At 44.0% G+C, this 19,141-nt stretch overlaps 1 protein-coding gene across 1 annotated transcript in view; it reads left to right on the top strand.

Moving 5' to 3' along the window:
- BRCA1 (BRCA1 DNA repair associated) overlaps positions 1-19,141 on the top strand; it is an 84,843-nt gene that overhangs the window by 55,326 nt on the left and 10,376 nt on the right. The window contains exons 13-18 of the mRNA XM_066629218.1: positions 4,044-4,190; positions 10,415-10,758; positions 13,651-13,738; positions 15,309-15,386; positions 17,089-17,129; positions 18,957-19,040. Coding sequence (XP_066485315.1) covers positions 4,044-4,190; positions 10,415-10,758; positions 13,651-13,738; positions 15,309-15,386; positions 17,089-17,129; positions 18,957-19,040 — 782 coding nt within the window. The remainder of the gene's footprint in view (positions 1-4,043; positions 4,191-10,414; positions 10,759-13,650; positions 13,739-15,308; positions 15,387-17,088; positions 17,130-18,956; positions 19,041-19,141) is intronic.

Genomic DNA, 19,141 nt, shown 5'->3' with positions numbered 1-19,141 from the left:
GGTTTTTTTAAAGGTGATTGAATATTCAAAGTGTAATTTGAGTATTGAGTTAAGTATGAGTAGTATTGTATACATTGATGCAGGACTTTGGGTGTTTTATGGACTCATAAAAATGCAGCTATTCTCCAGAGTCAGGAACTAAAATGGTTCTACTTTTCATGGTTAATGTTTCATACTAAATCAACAAAATACTGAAACATCTTTAAATACTGGTGTCACTTGAAAATAACTGGCTGAAAATCATGTCACTGGCACTCTGGTTTATGCAAGACTTATTCTGTAAATAATTTCAAAGCTGGAGAGGATGTCCAATGGCTAATCTGGACACAAACTCTGGCCTAAAACAGGTCTAAAGTTTAGAAATGTCTCCATTGTTGGCTCCTCCCACTCCCCTGCTGTGAAAGTTGTAATTACTCGTGGGTAACATTTGTCAGCAGTAAAATACTGACAAATGGCCTTTCAGTGAGATGCATGAAAAGTCCCTTTTTCCTGAGGAGGGACTGTGATGAGATTAGTGACAGGCCATGTGCTGTTGACAGGGGAAGTAGGGGGCAAGGGAACTTTGTGGTGGGCCTAGAAGCCAAAGAGGCAGGGCGAGCTGGTTTTTGAATTAATGACTGATTCGACTAAATATTTTGACTAAATATTTAGATGCGTATCTCTAGAATCAAAATGATTCCAGCCTTTTCTTGAATCTTCAAGGATGGACACTCCACAGTAATTTTACTCAATTTTACTCTGTTTTTGAGTTGCTCTCTGCTATAGGGTTTTCCTGATGTAGCTGTAATGAATGCCCTGTTTTTCCCTACTTTGCCTAGTTTGTCTTTTGACACTTCTGAAATTCCCCCCAGAAGGCTCTTTGTTGGCTCAACACTTAAAAGCTGCTGAGACATCCTCCTGCCACAACTCCTTGTCAAAATGCCATTATCAACTAGCCACCTATGTTTGTGGATTGAAATTATCCCTGTCTAGAGTAGCTAGGCTTCCTAGAGATTGGCATGTGCTTATTGGTTGGGCAGCCAAACCTGTCTGTCTAGCAAAGGGATGAGATGCAGTGGCCAGGTGGGTCCGTGCCTCCAGTCGGGTAACTTACATAAGTTAGGGTGCAATCCTAACCAGCACATAGGCTGGCATAAGTCCCCCGGGAGGGTTGCAAACGTACCATAAAGCACGTTTGCGCCTCCGTGGGAGGAAGCTGTGTTGGCGCATGTTGATGCACTGACGCACGGAGGCCAGCAGAAGCCTCCGCAGCAGCTTCCTCACCGCCATTTGTGTCAGTGCACCCGCACCAACACAAGCGGCAAAGGTAGGCATGGGGGTGTGTGGAGGAGGCAGAAGGGAGGCGTTTCTAGGCAGGGGGAGGGTGGGAAATGGGCGGCTCCCGGGGCAGGCACGTGGGGAGCCAGGGGCGGGGCTGGGACCCGGCAGTTATGCCAGATCCCAACCCTCATCCCCAGGGAGAACAGAGCGACTTGGAGCCGCTCCACTCTCCTCGACTTGCACCACCTCCAGAGGTAGTGCAGGTCCGAGGAGACCCATTGGGGCAAGCAGCCCTTACCCAGGGGTACGGGGAAGAGCTTTCCCTTGCCCCTGGCTGAGCTGCTGTAGCGAACGAACCTGCGTTGGATGCAGCGCAAGCCTCCTGGCTTGCCTGCTCCAGCGCAGGTTTGGATTGCACCCTTACTGAGGTTCAAGCATCGGGCTGTTCTGTGAGTTTTCTGCCTAGTCTGCCATGAAAACCTAATGCTGGTTCATATGTGGCCCACTCATGCACCGCAGACACCCGAGCGTCCGAGGTCACAGATAAATCGAGGGCAGGCTTTGAGCCGAAATCATGGAATTTTCTATGACTGTTGGTTACATCAGGGGTTAAATTTAGGAGGGTTTCTAACTAGTTTTTTCTGATTTTACCCGAGGCCAGATCCTGAAAAACATATGTACCAGTAATTGTTACCCAAGAGCTGTACAGTCTCTAATTTAATAAAAATTAGCAATAGATCATAAGATACATTTTTATTCATTAACTTTTTAAATTCTGGTTTTCACAATCTTTTTGTAAACACTATCAGAGTAAGTGCACTGTAAACAACATACCAGTAGAACCATTAATCAGATCCTTCTTTAAGGTGCCTGGTGTGTTGTGCCAGAGGCTCCACATAAAACATACAACTTATATAACTGGGAGTGTGCATTTCAATTCACAGCAGAGAGACAAGGAACGAGGAATTACTGTAAGTGCAGCTGCACATAGTTGCAATCCTGTTTACTCAGAAGCAGACCCATAGCTTTCCATGGGTGTTATTCTTAAGTAATAGCGCACTGAATTGTAGGCTGTGTGTTTCAAATGGAAACAAGGATTACATCCTGGTGTTTTAACAACCAGACCCCTAAACCTAGGGGGTATGTGAAATTCTTTGAAAATGACTTTCCAGGAACTGTACTGAAGCAACAGCAGAAAGGGAAAAAAAGGAGTCATTTTACCTTCTTCTCCAAACTGGAAGGGAGTTGAAGATGCTTATGGGAGTTGTAGGCTTTGTGTGGAGGACAGTGCTGCACTTCCATAGCAGCAGCCCTCATACAGACTACAATACCGATAAGTGCCTTCACTTCTCCTCCTGTTTAAAGAAGCTAAAATGGCTACCTCTAAATACTGTAATTATTTGTAAAATTTCTCCTTCCCCCCCCCCCCGTGTCCTGCTCTCAACCCAGCTCAAACCCAACCCTCCCACTTCACCAGACAGCTGCTAAGCTTTCCGGAAGCTTCTCAAAAGCTCCCATCAGCATCTGCCTCATTTATTGTATTGACCCATGTATAATTCGATGCAGGTTTTCAGGGTCAATTTTTCGGCATAAATTTTTGAATTGTACACAAGTATATACGGTACATTTTTCTCAAGATGAGAATAAAAGATTAACTTTGGTTGCCCCTGGAGGGGTTGCGGTGGAGTCTAATAGCCCTTTAATTATCTCTGCATTGTCCTCTTGCTCCTCTTGGTGCCATGACTTGCCTGAACAGCCCTGACCCCTGAATGACCTTGCAGATAAGGCGAGGAGATTATCTAAGCTTGATTTATTGGCAGAAATTTCTCACCTTATAGGTGAGTATCTACAGTACTCTCCAGGAAATTCAAAAATTCCTGAGACAATGTAAGTAGCTAGCAATAAGGACTGTATTTATAGCTTGTTGTGTTGAGGAATTTATTTTAATTTGTTTACCTTGTTCACTCTAAGCCAGGCTGCAAACCTTGCTTGTTTAGCAACCATAGGGGTTCCATGTACTTCATTCTTAAATAGCAGCCAGCTCCATCTGCTGGATATTACTAGTTACTGTGCCTAATTTGATCAAGCTCTGACTTTCTGTCCATCCAACCAAGTTTAGGCATGTCCCATCAGCCTGCTTGTACTTCGTTCCTATTCCCCACCCCTTTCCCCCCTTTTAAAATTCTCTTTCATTTGGATTTTTACTCTGCTAGTAACGTTTTGACTCTTCAGTTCATTTCAGCTGTTTTGACTCTTGCCTGCCTAGTCTTCATTCACAGGTAATTCAGCAATTAGTCATGCGTGATCACTCTTGGAAGCACTACTGTGATCTTGATTTATAATAAGAACCCCTGGTGTTCTGTGCTGTCTCGGGAGGATTCGCTCCCCCCGCCCCGATGCCCCCGTCTGTTCTCTGGAGCTTTGGATAATGATAGTGGATAGATGTTACTAGTTTCCTCCCCTGTTCAGTTACAGATCCAGTAGAGGGAAAACAAAGTGTGTTTGAGCACTAACCACTAGGTGCTCTTCCTGTCAGTCAACCTACCTTCTCTAAGTCCCTTTCCCTGACCATAGCCCAAACCTCACTTCATGGACATTTTTTATAATTTGAAAGGGAACTTAAAAAAATATCTTTTTTTTCCTTGTCCAGAGGTTCTGCAATTGATTTGATAACCACACAGAACAATATGGAACCTGGAACCCCATTTGTTTGAGAAGATTGGTACACCTATGTATTGTAGTGCTGAGTTTGCCAATATTTTTTGTTTGTGTCTTTTTGGAAGGAGTGACACTGGTCATGGAAGCTAATTCTGAAAATCTGAAAACAAGCAATTTGAAAGAGGATTTGCCTGAAGAAGTGCCAGCTACACCAGACCATGCTGTCAGCAGCAAAAACCTAGAACCAGTGGTTCAAAAACTTCAGAGTGCAGGTAATTTAGGGAAGTGTGTAGGCTTAAAACTAACCACTGCCTGCCAGTGCCCCTCTTGCTGAGTGACTGTGAGGTCATGAAGTGTTCTTCCTGGAGGGAAAGAAGGCAGCTTAGAAATAGGATAGGACGTTCCTTCAGGGCCAGGGAGGCAGTCTTCTTCCCCAGACAACATCCTGCCTTTGTCCCAAGAAACAGGTTTCAGGAGGGTTATTTCCCTAATCCTCCAGGCTATAAATGTGGATACTTTCCAGTTTTACCCAGTTCACTAGCAACACTGGGATTCTATATCTGAAAACTATCCATATCCACTGGAATTACCTCTGACCTTTCAACTGTCCTACCACCTGCTTCTCTTTCTTGTCCAGTCTGCTTTGATTAGATTTTTTTAGATTGTAGCTTGGGTCAAACAAGTCTGGATGCTTGCTGTGTCAAATGTAAACAGTAGCTGTGCAGAGCCTCAGTCAGGACTGTGGCATGAGAGGAGAGAAATTAACCTTTTTTTTTCCTCCTCCATCATCCTGATCTGTATCAGGCCTCCTCCTGTGGCTGCTTTGGCAAGTAAAATAACTTCTGGTGGCCAGCTAACAGTTGAGAGGGCACAAATTCTTTGTAATCCCTGAAGATGCTTTCCATAGCTGAAAGCAAAACGTTGGGACTAGATCCTACAATGTGTTTTAATCTGTGGCTTAAGACTCGAGAAGCATTTCAAATTACGTTTTGAACTCATCCAGCCATGAAAGCTTTAGTATATTTATAAAATAACTTCTATTAGCACCTATGGGAATTTTTTTTCACAAGGGCAAATAACTGTGGAAGACAATTGAGTATGGAGGGTGAGAGAGGCAAATGGTTAGAGTTCCCCTCCCCTCCAAACCACAATGTCCAGATTGGGACCCTACACTGCTACTGTTTCACAGTGTGGGAAAATCAAGAGCACAGATCCGAATTGCACAGTAGGCATATTATCTAATTTGATCCTCAAACCATTCAATACCAGATCTTATCATCATTTCTGTGACAAGTTTCACCACCTGCCAGGCGACATAGGGGATAGTTGGGTCTTGCGCAAAATAAATTCTCCCAATACAGTCTTTACCTCAAAAGCACTGCTGCTCTCATATACTGATGAGAGACCCATAGACTACAGAGCTGGAAGTCAAAGCAACCTTACTCTGTTTGTGGATGGGGGGAGTGGTTGCTTCAACTGATCTTATAGCAGCGGTTCCCAAACTCCTCGGGAAAATGCTTATGCATGTTTACTCCTCGGGAGTTTGGGAACCAGGGTAAGTTTTTGCTGGGGAGAAGGGTAGGCAGTGATGAGATCATCAGGATAGCACCACTGCCCAGGATGGAAAGGAAGGGTTCAAACTTACCCTTACTCTAAGGCAGGGGTGCTCAATAGGTAGATCACGATCTACCGGTAGATCGTGAGGCAAAATGAGTAGATTGCGGAGCCCTGTCTCTCCAAACTGTTAATAGTGACTAGACGAAACTGACATATTTAGCTGACACTAAACTGACACTGAAACTGACACTTTAGCTGCTCTTCAGGCATGCAGCAACAAAACTGACGAAACTGACTAGACTCTAGTCAGTTTCATCAGTTTCCTGGCGCTGCATGCCGGAAGAGCAGGAGCTAAAGTGGGCAGCGGCGGGAGGGGGAGCTGGGCTGCACTGGACTGAGGCGCTTCCTGGGGCTCCGTAGCGGAAGGGGGGAGGGGCAGGAGTTCGAGTTGGAGTCGCTCTGATGGCAGTTGCCGCGGGAGGCCCCGAGTGACCCTCCCCTTCCCTTCTAGTCAGGTCCGGCCCAACCTAGCCCAGCCATGCCCGGCCCAGCTGCCCCTGTAGGAGCCCAGAGGTAAGTGGTGCGGCTGCTTCCGCTCTTGGTCGGGGCTGACAGGTGAGACGACCCCCCTGGCCCCCCCCCCGCTGCTGCAGGAGGAGGGCCGGTGGGAGCAGTGTCTCCCCCACCTGCCGCCTGCACGTGCAGCCCCTCTCCATGGAAACGGGGAAGCCCCCCACCCCTTCTGAGGAGGACCTGCGACGCCTCCCTCTACCTGCTGGTCTCGGGGCGCAGCCACAAAGAGTTTGGGGGGGCGGGGAGTGGGGAGCTCCTCCCCCTGTAGTGCAGCAAGGCTGGGCATGTGCCTCTTGGGGGGACTTGTGGCTGCCCCCAGTATGTGGGGTGGGGAGAGAGGAGAGGCCTCCCGTGTGCTTCCTGAAGCATCTGGTGGGCCACTGTGGGGCACAGGAAGCTGGACTTGGTGGGCCTACTCTGACCTGGTCCAGCAGGGGCTCCATACATCAAAGGGGATGTCTGTCAGACGCTTCCTTCCCCCCTGGTAGATCTCTGGGCCTTGCTGGGTTTCAAAGTAGCTCTCGAGCCAAAAAAGTGTGAGCACCCCTGCTCTAAGGGGTGCGGGGTGTCCCAGGAAGCTCTCCGCAGGGCTCCCCAAGTGGGTCACAACTGTGATTTTTACACTTTCCAAGGCTTGGGGAGCTCTGCAGGACTCCCAGTCCCTCTTCTCCAGAGGCTGGTGCAGCAATGGTAAGTTTAATCCCCCCCTTCCATCTCTGGCAGCAGCATGATCCTGGGGAATTGCATTGCTGCCTTCCCCCTCCCCCGCCCTTTAAGGGACCAGAGTCAGGGTTTCGCAGGCTAGGGCATCTCAACATTCCAAGCTTGAGAACCTCAACCTTATGAACAGCTTGCATGGCTCATCTCCTTGTCAAGGCTGCCTTAAAATGAGTTCATGAGGTTCTGGACAGCTTGTATAAGGAGACAAAATTCCTCCTTGAAGTATCTCTCTCCACAGGGTGTGTGTGTGTGTGTGTGTGTGTGTGTGTGTGTGTGTTTTGAAGGAAACTTCCTTCCTCCGCTTTGTGAAGCCTGCAGGCAGTCTTGGAATTCTGAGAAAGAGTGGTGGGCATCACTGCAAAATGTGTGCCAAGAGTTGTGGGGCCTGTACCAAAATCTTTTCTGTTCCTAGCATGCACTTTTGTCTTATATATCTTTCTCTTCCCCTTCCCTGATGCAAATGTTTTTGGTTGCAATTAAATGGCATAATGACTATGTAGAACTTGAATGTTCAGAAAGTATGTAGTATGCTTCTTGAATGCCACTTGTAAATAATACTATTCAGATTCTCAGACTCAAACTAGGACACCTTCCTGATAAAGAACATAATGAACAGAGCAGATGCAGTAAAGCTCATTCAGCAATGTATATAATGCTAGAGGCAAGGGAGAGGCAGCTTTTGAAGGGCACCCACTGATCAAATCCAGTTCCTCATGTCTGCCTGCTTTAGCTTCCCCATGCAGGAAACAATTGACTTAGTAGAAGACTGCTTCAAAGACATCAGGTGACTTGCAGTGCAATCCTATGCATGTTTACTCAGAAGTAAGTCCCACTGTGTTCAGTGGAACTTACACGCTTAGACTGCATGTAGTATCAGTTCTATGCGCATTTACCTGGGAGCCAGTGAACCCCAGTATTGCTTACTTCTCTGTAAACTAAGAAGTTACATACACATAAGAGGATACTAAAAACCAGAAGTTCACAAAAGCACTCGAGATAGCTCACATTAATTTTAAAACAATAACATTTACCATAAAAAGGCAAGAAGTAGAAGATAACAATCACACTAATAAGTCAGGAGTTTACTAAAAGTTCAGACAGACAGCAGAAACGAGATAATCTTCAGGAATTGATAGAAAGTAATTAGGAAAGGAGCCAGATGGCTTTCTCTGTGCAAGGGAGTTCCACAGTGTAGGTATGGCTTTAAAGAAGGCCTTTTTGCATATTCCCACTCATTGCAGTTCTGGAAACAGCAGAATTTTCCAGCTCATCCTAGCAAATAGGCAAGCTCATTTGGGAAGAGGCAGGCCTTTCAAGTATCCTAGTTCTGAGCTATTTAGGGCTTTAAAGGCAATAACCATCACCTTGAATTTGGCTTGGGAATCAGTAAAGCTGATGCAAATAAGACACTTGTGCCACAGCAATGGCCCTAGCTTCTGTTGACCTCACCAGAATGGGGTCCTGTATCCCCATCAGGACCAGGCACCAGTATCCAATTAAGCAATGCAATTCCAAGTGTTTCCATTCAACTACTTTTCAACTCCCAGATTCTGGTTGTTCAAATGACATTTTTGAGGTTGGGGTGAGGGAATACATTTATTTATACATGGCTGGCCTTAGGTCAGTCCCTCAAATAGAATAGGGTGATTCATCTCCTGAGCTGAAGAATCCTCCAAAAGGTTTTGCGACCATAAATAACAGTACCATGGAGTAGTTGGGCACGAAGAGGTTTTTCATCCCAGAATACATTGCTCTGCAATGTCATAATGCTAGGTGTCTCCACTCCCCTAAAAGGAAATACTAGACTTGCCAATGAATTTCTGTTCTTGACAGAAAGAGACCTATCAACATAGGAAAACACACTCTCACGATCCTGAGACCACAATCAAGGACAGCTGAAGGAAGAGATCCTCCTCTTTTCAACTCTCTGTTTGTGGTACTCTCTCTACATTCTTTGTTCTCAGGTTTCCTACAGGAATGGAGAGAATACATAGCTTTTTTTCTTTCAATGATGTTACTGTTTGCTGTCTGTTGCAACAGTTATTTGTAGTTTGATGTGTCGGTAGCATAGGAATTGTGTTTGTGGTGGCTAGAGGTTGAGAGGAGAGTCCTCACTCCTCTAGACCAGTACTTGAATTATAATGAGAAAGTCAAGGGTTCCTTTTATGAAATCCACAAGTGCTATCCTTGACCCCGCCAATTTTAACCCCTCCTCCTGGTCCTACTCCTAACAAACCATTTTTGTAGGGTATGCTTGTGCTGCCTCAACAATTTGTATAATTCCACTTTGGGCTCTTTACCATGTTTCACCCTTTTGAAATTGCTCACACAACTCTTACTGGAATGCTTCTTAACTAGGCACACAACTTCATCTTTTCCCACAATTACATGTTCATCCTGGAGATCAAGGACTCTGTAATAAATCACAGTAAGGCATTCTCTGAAGCAGTGATTCTCACACATTTAGCACCAGGTCCCACTTTTTAGAAGGAGAATCTGTCAAGACCCACCAGAAATGATGTCATGACCAGAAGTGGTGTCATCAAGCAGGAAAAATTACAATAATCCTAGGCTGCAATTCTACTCATGCTTACCTAGGAGTAAGTCTCATTTACTATCGTTGTTAAAAGAATATACATAGAAGCTTGTTAAAAGTACAAGTCTGAAACATTTTCTGAAATACAGTCACATACCATGGTAGCTTCGAGTCTAATATAAAAAATAAAATATTGAAATGAATGGGGACCCACCTGAAATTGGCTCACGACCCACGTAGTGGGTCCTGACCCACAGTTTGAGAAACACTGCTCTGAAGTGCATCAGCTAATGCTCAGAAAATTGGCCAAATTCCACCTTTTTCCTGTCTGCGCTGTCAACTCCTTGAATTCTGGCTCCTGATTGGCCAACTGTCTAACCCAAGGGTGCCCAAACCCCAACCCTGGGGCCACTTGCGGCCCTCAAGGACTCCCAATTCGACCCTGAGAGAGGCCGCAGTTTCCAATGAGTCTCTGGCCCTCCAGAGACTTGCTGGAGCCCACACTGGCCTGATGCAACTGTTCTCAGCGTGTCAGCCAACTGTTCGACCTCTTTCGTGAGCTGTGGGACGAGGGCTCCCTCCACCGCTTGCTATTTCACATCTTTGAGGCAGCAGCGGCAGTGAAGGAAAGTCTGGCCTTGCTTTGGGCAAGGCCTTTTATAGACCTTGAGCTATTGCAAGACCATCATTCATTCATATAAGTTCCATCTCTAATATATTTATTTATGTAAATTTATTCAAATTTGAAATGTAAATTAATTCTTTCCCCGGCCCCCAATACAGTGTCAGAGATATGATGTGGCCCTCCTGCCAAAATGGCTGGACACCCCTGTTCTATCTTAATGCTCTTTTGAAAAATTTCCTGCCTTCATGTCTTAGAAAACAGATATAGTTTGCTGAATTCCTAAAAAGGCATCACTGATGTCCTGTCTAGCTGGAGGAGTAATACGTAACATTATTGCTCACAGCTTATTTTTCATCATATCTAAGTTTTCACAAGTGACAAAGAGATAAGACTGTTGTGAAACACTGAATGTTCATGTTACTTAGTCCCAAGAATGGAGCGTCCCAAGGAATGCATTGGTAACTGAACTTTTTTTTCTCTCCCAGGAAGTACAGTAAAACTGAGATCTGGAAGCAAACAAAATCTCCTAGGTGATTTTTCCCCTGGTGCAAATGAGCAAGGGATTCCAAATGGTTCCTCTGCTGCTTCTTCAAGGTCTAAAGGGCATACTTCCATCTGTCTGGCCAAAGGGACAGCAAGGAAATCTCCTCATGGTATGCAAGATACAGACAGATTGAGTGCTGCAAGGCAGAAGGCACAGGAAGAGCCAGACTCTTTCCTGGCACCCATTGTATGCTGCAATGCTGGGAATGGAAAGTTGAAGAGTTCACTTTTGACCTGTAAGAGGAATATGTTCCTGGTGGCATCAGGCTTAAGCCCCGGCGAGTTGGTAAGTACTCTGCCATACTTGTATCCTCTTGGCAGCTTAAAGAATAAATGTGCAAACAGTATGGTCTGTGTTATAGAATAAGACTCAGAGACTGCAATTCAAATTGGATCTCCTCTCTGCTTTCATCTGAGTATCTGGTCCAGATCATGGCTACTATTAATTTGTCTCCTTTGTACTTTTTTGGCTTGATCTTGGCTCTATGTCTGGGATCTGGGGGAAACAGAGGCAGCCCTGAAGACACTGCCTGCTTTGAGAAACTCTCCTGTTGATGCTTTCTAAGTCCTTCCTCTATAGATTATTTTTAAAATCAAGTCTAGATAGATAGATAAGACCTTTATTGGCATACATAAAATCAAGTCTAGAAAGTTTTGAAACTTATAGGAGCCAGAATCAAGCTTTCATAATTCAGTTCGGTTAGGGCTGAAAAGTTATGTAAAATGTTATATGCCAGTGTAAAACTTCTGAACTCATCAGGGCTCTCCCTGTTGGGAGGCAATGAATTACTCCTACACTTACTAGAACAGCCTGAAAGCTCACAAACTGGTGAGTTCTTCTTCAAGCTGGAAGTTAAGCAAGAAGACAAAGAGAACAGGGAGGAGGATGCTGGAGAGTGTGATGGGAAAGCCACTGTTCATCATCTGTAGCCTCTTTGAATAGAAAGGAGGAGGCACTTTGCAGACATCATTATTGCTCTTTCATCTAGCAAAGTACTTGAGTATCTTGTCTGCATTCACTCCCAGTAGCTGTGTTGAGGAGGAACCCTAATACTCCCACCTTATTAAGAAGTGAGGGTGGGCGAACTTGAAGTGTCCAAAGTCATGCAGTGAGCCAGTAGGAGAGATGGTAGATGATTAGGACCGTGTGTTCTATGCTTGGCAAAACCACCATTTTACACCAAATTCTGTGCTGAACAGAGTTGAATTTGTGACCTATATAAACAACACATTTCCTTGTTTGTATGTTAAAATCTTCATATACTGGTTTTTCGAAGTTTGGAGTAGCGTGTAACAAAAATAAATAAATAAAACAATTGTAAATGTTTAATGTTTATAGTTAATGTTTGCATCTGTTTGCTTGTTTATAATTCTGTTTATGGTAGCCGTAAAGAAGATACAAAATTCTGCAGGGCACTGTAGTGGTCACTGGACATTAGCCATATTTTTGCAACATTAAGAGCTAAAATGTACCTTCCTTTTCTTCAGATCAAGCTGAGATTCTTAGGATTCTGAATGTTATATTTGGTACCAGTTCTGACCTTGCATGGTGACTTTTCAGAATAGGATGAACACGAACAGAATCTCAAGGCCAACAGTAGCCATTGGGTCACATAGGGTGTAAAATAGCTGCTAAGAGTAACAGACGACTAAGAGAAGAACCCAAATTTTATTCTACTGTTTTCTGTAAAGATGCAGAGATTAGGGGTGATAAAAGGCAGAGTCTGAGAAAATCAGTATTTCACCACCAGCTCATAGAGTTGCTCAGGCAGTAATGAGCTGGTTGAATTTTTTTCCTGGGCTGCTATTGATTTTTAGGGTTCTGTATACAGACAAATGCTTGCTTTTATTTAGCATTCTGCTTAAGGATGGCAGCTCTCTTGAGCATTTCTACCCAGTTCGAATTTTCTGTTTTGGATTCCCAACCCTGGCAAGACATGGTATGCATACAATTTCTAGGCTGCATGGGGCTAATTTTCCTGCCTTCGATAACCGTTTGTCTTATTGATCTGCGAAAGTATTATCAGGCATGCTTTGTACGTTCTTAGGATGAAATAGCACAAACATGAAATTCAACATCTTAAGACTCTCACAGCCCAATTCTAACCTGCACTGGAAGGGGGGGGGGTTGACTGGCCAGCTCTGTATCCAACATAGGGTTGGGGCTGGTTGCCAGCTCAGCCTGGGGCTAGGGGAATTCATTCCCCTTACTGTGGCTAATGCTGCAGCCTCCCCAATTGGGCTATTTGGATCTGTGCCCCCTAAAGAGGTGGTGCAGATCTGAGCAGCCAGAAGCTGCCCCAGGCTGCCTGGAACCAGGGTTGGGATCTGGCAGAAGTGTCAGATCTTGGCCCCACCCCCTGCTCAACCATGGCCCGCCTGTAGACCTGCTCGCCCTTCCCCTACCCTGGAACACCTCCTTCACATCCTCACTACTGCCTCCCCGACTCCAATGCCAGCCTGACTCAGCCACCGCAGGCTTACCTTTTGCGCTGGCCCCATGGAGCTTGGGCCGGCCTTCCTTCTCACTCTGGTGCCTGATGGCATGTCTGTGACACCTCTGGGCCAACGCACAGGACTTGTGCCACCCCATCTCCTTTTTTGGATCATGCCCTCAATTGGTTTTTTGTTTTAAAAAATATCTAATCATGGTTGTGAAGATAAGCTATAAAATGCACAGGTAGTATGGTTATATGTAAGAAACAAGAGGAGATGAGCAGTTCAGTGACTCAAGTTTCAGTCTCCTGGACAGTCTTTGCACCCCATTATTGCTATTGGAAACAATGCAATTATTTAAAGTAAGCAAATAAGTATGAATGGATTGATTAGCTTAATTTATTCCTGTCAAGTATTTTAGTTAGTTTGGAGAAGCATTCTTTTTTTTATTATTATTACATGCAACATATTTTCAGGCCTTTTAGGTCTGTTTTAAGGCAAGCAAATAGCTAAATTAATGTTTGCTGAGGCAATCATAACATTTGCATAACTGTTGGCAGAGAACTCTGCCTATTTCTTCAGAGTGCTTTCTGTCGTGTGGCCATGTGGGCCTCCCCATGGACACTCTTAATCACTCAACCACAGCATTTGTAATTTTAAAAAAGCCCCATTCAGAAGCTTGCCATGCCTAATGTGCCAATGAAATCAGTTTTTCCTAATACAATATTTGCTTTGCTTCTAGCGATTAGTACAGAAGTTTGCCAAGAAAACTGGGAGCACATGGTCTAATCAACTTACTGAAGAAACAACTCATGTAGTGATGAAAACCGGTGAGTTGGGACACAGAGAACAACTTCCCAGCTACAGTACCACTTTAGGTAGATGGGTGACTGTGTCTAGGAAGGCTGTCTGAATTCAATGTAATGACTGGAGAATCCCTCCTCCTCCCTCAGTAAATTCATGAAGATCTGTCAGCAGTTATTAGTTGTGGTAGCTCAATGTGAACCTCCAATTCAGAGCAGAAGTATTTGGATTACCAAGTGGTGGATACAAACCACACAGGATGGCCATCATTGTCCGATGCAGTTCATGAATATCTTAGGGGCACTTGGCTGGCCACTATTAGATACAGAATGCTGAACTGGATGTCCCTGAGTAAGAAGAGCTCAATGGAGTGGCCAACAGCACTGTCCTGTGCATGTCTACTCAGAAATTAGTCCTATTGTGTTCAATGGGGCTTAGTCCCAGGGAAGTGTGCACAGAATTGTGTTCTAAGAGTCTGAGCTGTGAATTGAGACTCTACCTTTTCAAGTCCCACCTCTGCTATGAATTCAAGAGGTGTCCTTAGGGCCAAACTGTGTTAAGAGAAACGTGTTTTTTGACCTGAGGTTTTTGTTTTCATTGCTAACAGTGTGGGAAGGTGAATGAAGGGATTGAAATCACAGCAGGGACAGAGGGCTTTAGAATTTTGGCCTGCTACAGTTCTAAGCCCAATAATGCATGCCCTTCCTGTCCACTTGTAACCTGAAATAATAAAGTAGAAGTACTGACAATTAAATTTCATGGCTCCTTGTTGATCTGCAGAACTATGTATGATCCTTGCATCTGTGCTCAAGCTCTGCAGGTGCTGGATTCTGAGACTTTCAGTTTTTTGATATTTTATAAAATACAATTGTTTAGCCCTTAGGGCTCCAGATATAACTGGGAAAGCTGGAGAGATATAGGTAACTAGTTGTGCAGGACAAGAGGAATGGGAACAAGCTGAAGGAGACTTTCAGGCTTATAACTGCTGTCCCATGATTTGCATATGCACAAGTATATACATTTCTTACTTGATTAACGATTCAAGTTATCAGTACCAGTTCTTGGCACAGAATTTGCATTTTTAACAACACAGAGAAGGTGATAGTAATGGATCATCTAGATCAGTAATGTTTCTAATGTACAGAATACAGCTAATTCCTGGAAGACAAAGATGGGAGGGATTTCAATGTTTGTTCTGTTCTTTTTTTTACCCCGTAAAAGCACTATACACCTTAAAGTGGATTAGTGTATGTATGTGCAAAGGATATTTTGAATGTGCAAGATTGGAAAAGATTCATCTAAGAGTTTGTTTACCTGTTAGATCCCTTGGCTAAGATCCAAACAGTTGTGGATCTTGTTCCATATGACCAAATTGAGCCATTTTTTTCCCCTTCACTGAGCAAACGACTTTTGAAATGCAGGAAAGTGTTCAAAAGCAGTTTGTAATATGGCATGAGGATCTACTGTTAAAGAAAAACATTCAAGAGTTCGATTTGGCAAGCCCAAATTCTTGGATATGCTTAAAATAACTTGAGGGCTCCCTGCCCTTGGTATTAGTATCAAGCACTAACTGAGATATTTTTGTGTAATCTGCAGATGTGGATCTGGTTTGTGAAAGAACTCTGAAGTACTTCCTGGGTATTGCTGCACAGAAATGGGTGGTGAGCTACCACTGTAAGTGTGAACACTCATTGAACTGTCAGACTTCTCTTGCAGTTCAGGTCTGTTGCATTCTAAGCACCTGACGTTTAGCAAACTTCTTCTGGGATGATCTGGTTAAGGAAATACCCATAAGGAGCTCATAATGCATTTGTTTGTGTTGTTGAGGATACTACAGAACAGTTTTTTCTTTGTATAATTTCTTTTCTTTCTCCCATCAGCCAGAGGACTAGTGTCTAAGGGAGATTACCCCCTTCTAGCAATAATATCTTGTCAAAGGGAAAACCAACTGGTCCCAGCCATCAGCCAAAAATGGAAGAGTATCTACAGGAGTTTGCTTTCCCATTCTGTGCTCCATCGAACTCTGCTTGCCCCCACTGTCAGTTGCTTAGGAACTACAGACCTAAAGGGAAGCACTCTGCAGTTTGCCAGAGAATTAAGGCTACTGGTTTTTTTGCATGAGTAAAAAATAATTTAATATATTTATTTAATAATATATTAAATTATTATTTTGAAATTATAAATTGAAATTATTTTATTATTTCAGTTGATTGAAAATCACTGTGAAGATCTTTAGAGTGAAAGATGGAGTACAAATGTCAAAGTAAATTTATTAGACAAGATGTTGAGAGAGACATGATTGCAGTTCTCACTTTTTTGTTGCTCAAAACTGCCATGGGGGATTGTGGGAGGGGGTAATACTGTTTGCCCAGTGAAGAGAAAAAAATATAAGAACCTCCATGTTTTCCCACTGTGGGGCAAAGAGCAGCTTTGGGGGAGGGGAAGGTAGTGTTAGGATATCTTCCCAGCATTTCAGTCTTGATCCAGTTTGGCCCCTACTGGCTTCTTTGAACTAACCTGAACTGCAAGCAATCAAATCCTTAGGTCTCCCAGTGTCTTGACTCAGTTGGCCAGTATACAGCTATCCTTTTTTGTAACTTTATGCAACATACAATCTGAGCTCTCTCTTTTGCACTCCATGATTGCATAATTCAGGTGTGGAATTTGGCAGTGGGCAGAGAATTCAGCATCCAGAGAATCACCATATGGTTGTGATGGTGAGCTTGAAAACATGGGCTGAGCCTGCTAAAATAATGGGTGTAAACAGCACTAAATATTTTTGGGAGACTGGGCACTGGACACAGAGTTATGTGAAGCAACTGAAATAGAATGAATTATGGAAAAAGAGCAAATGGATATCAATTTGCTTTGCTTTGCATAACTTAGGGCACAATCCTAACCCCTTATGTCAGTGCTTTCCAGCACTGGGCAATGCAGCTCTGAGGTAAGGGAACAAACATTCCCTTAGTTTGAGGAGGCCTCCGTGAGTGACACTCAACTGCAGGATGTAGTACATGTCCCATTTGCACCACTACGCCAGTGCTGGAAGGAACTGACATAAGGGGTTAGGATTGCGTCCTTATTCATGTTACCAGATTGAACTCTTCCTTGATGTGGAATCTGGCTTTTTGTGTGGAGTTTGTTTTATGCCACCACCTGACCTGCAGTTGCTCTTAGAAAGACCACCTTTTTTTCTCTGGAAGTTAAATCACAGGCTGTTTCAGTTTTGTGCAGCATTGATATTTAAGGAGAGGTATACTGGAGAGGAGAGGTAATACTGTAGTATGTAGAAACTAAAAATTGCTCATACTGAAATGGCTACCTACTGGTTCTTGTTGGTGCTCACAGTGACTAATTCCTATTTGTTCTGTCCTAGGGATTATTCAGTCACTTAAGAAAGGAAGTGTCCTTAATGAGGTAAGTCTGATATTGGGCTTGTGTTTTTCTGCTTGTGTTTGAACTATTTACAGAGGCTTCGGGGGAGAGAGATTCAAGCAGGGACCACTGCTTTGCTGTTCATCTCATCTGTTGAAAAGGAGACGTTCTGAACTACTCTGAATTTTACTTCCTCTTGAAGAGAAGAGAGCAGCTGACATTGAGAAAAGCCACACCACCCAGGCTGTGAAGGCATATCAAGTGGATGAGGATTTTTCACCCCATTCCCCAGAGACTACAGCTAGGAAGAACTTGTTTATGGCATATTAAAACTGCTACGAACCTTTGCAAAGGATGGCAGCCAATGCAGGTGGTAGACATTGTCACTGAAACTATGGTGTGGTTAGTTCTACAAGGTTTATGCCACTTGTTATAGAGAACTAGCTCATTGAAACATACTGGAAATGTAATACAGGGAGGTGCCATTGGGTCAGCAGAGGGAATCCCTGGTTCTTAAGATTGTAATGTTTCACTACTTTTTGCTAGAGCAAGCTAGAGAATTTTTCATCACCCTGGCTTGGAAGGCTGGTAGGCTCTCCTAAAGTAGTTTCTCTGTGGCCTTTTCTTTTCCAGAAAGCTCCCCTTAGTGTCTGAGAAAGGCTTTGACCAATCACAGGATGGAGACCTGGATCCCTAGGTGCTAAAAAAGCCATCTGTAGGGATGGGTACTAAATAGATGCTAAAGAAGCCATCAGTAGAGATGGGTGCTAAATAGGTACCTCTCCTGGGAACATAGAATTTCTGGAAACTATACCTGAGGTCCTGGCCTCAGGAGAGTTTTCAAGACCTCTTCCAACTCTCCTTGCCCTTGGGAGTGGGAAGAGGATGTTGAAGAGTGGAAGTGTTGTGAAGTAAAGTGGGTGGAAGAGGAGTGTTGGAGAGTATCATTCATGGTTATTTGTGGACACTCTGCTGCTGGGTGTTTGGGAGACTCTGAGGGGGGGGGAACCCTGTGCTAGATGGTATCTCTGGAGTGCAATTTTAAAGCAGTTATGGGAGCGGGTTAGAGTATTTTGTTTCCTATGCCTGTAGTGGGAGGAAGACTTATACATTGATTCCTGTTTTCTCTCTGGAATGTCCAACTGAACCACCGGTGGCTAACTTATGTATGCCAGGGTGCAGAAATCCCTCTTTGGTGTGCTGCTACTCCAACACTTTGGTCCTTTTCTCTGGTTTGGTTTACTACTTTATCTTTTTTTTTCTACAACAGAGCAGGGAGCTCTCCTGAAGTAAGAGAGACATTTGGGGAGTGAGGAGAGAGGCCCTTCCTCCTTTAACTAAAGCGTGGGTTCATGCCTTTTTAGCTACGGAGGGACCTTTATTAATGCTAACTGCCCTCTGAAGATGAGAATTTTCTGTTGGATTTTTAGACTTCCAGTTAGTTTCTGGAAATTGATTTTAGGGATGTGTGTGTGTGCACACACACTATGTCATTATAGTTGCTAACCTATCCTATATATGTTTTAGTCCTTTGTCTTGACTGAAAGGCTCATCCTGTCCTACCATTGGCAGTGTTGTTAGTAATATTCATGAATATTCTAACTGCCATGAAGCAGTTGCATAGTTAAATTGTGCATGTTTTTAGTTAAATATATATTTCTTCTTTTTTAAAATAGCACTTCTTTATATAAGGTGTGAGATATGAACCCTTATCCTGATAACTCCACTCCCCTCTCTCCATCTGTTGTTGATGGTGAGGGTTCCAGCTTCTGAAATACAAGCACTCCTCTCCTGCCTCGTATAGAACTGGCCCGACCAGAATTTCATTGGCCTCTACAGTAATTTCTTTTTGTTTGCATTGTCTTCCAGGTGGACTTTGAAGTGAAAGGAGATGTAGTTAATGGGAGAAGCCATGAAGGGCCCAAAAGAGCACGGGAATCTCCTGCTGGAAAGGTACAGATACTTAACCATTATCAAATGACTAGCAGTGTTTCCCAAGCAGTGGTATGGATACCACCATTGGTACTTGAGGTGGTGTCTGGTGGTACTTGTGG

The sequence above is a fragment of the Tiliqua scincoides genome, chromosome 5 (genome assembly GCF_035046505.1).
Source record: "Tiliqua scincoides isolate rTilSci1 chromosome 5, rTilSci1.hap2, whole genome shotgun sequence".
NCBI classification, from domain to species: Eukaryota; Metazoa; Chordata; class Lepidosauria; order Squamata; family Scincidae; genus Tiliqua; species Tiliqua scincoides.
This window is presented reverse-complemented; position numbering and strand designations above follow the sequence as displayed.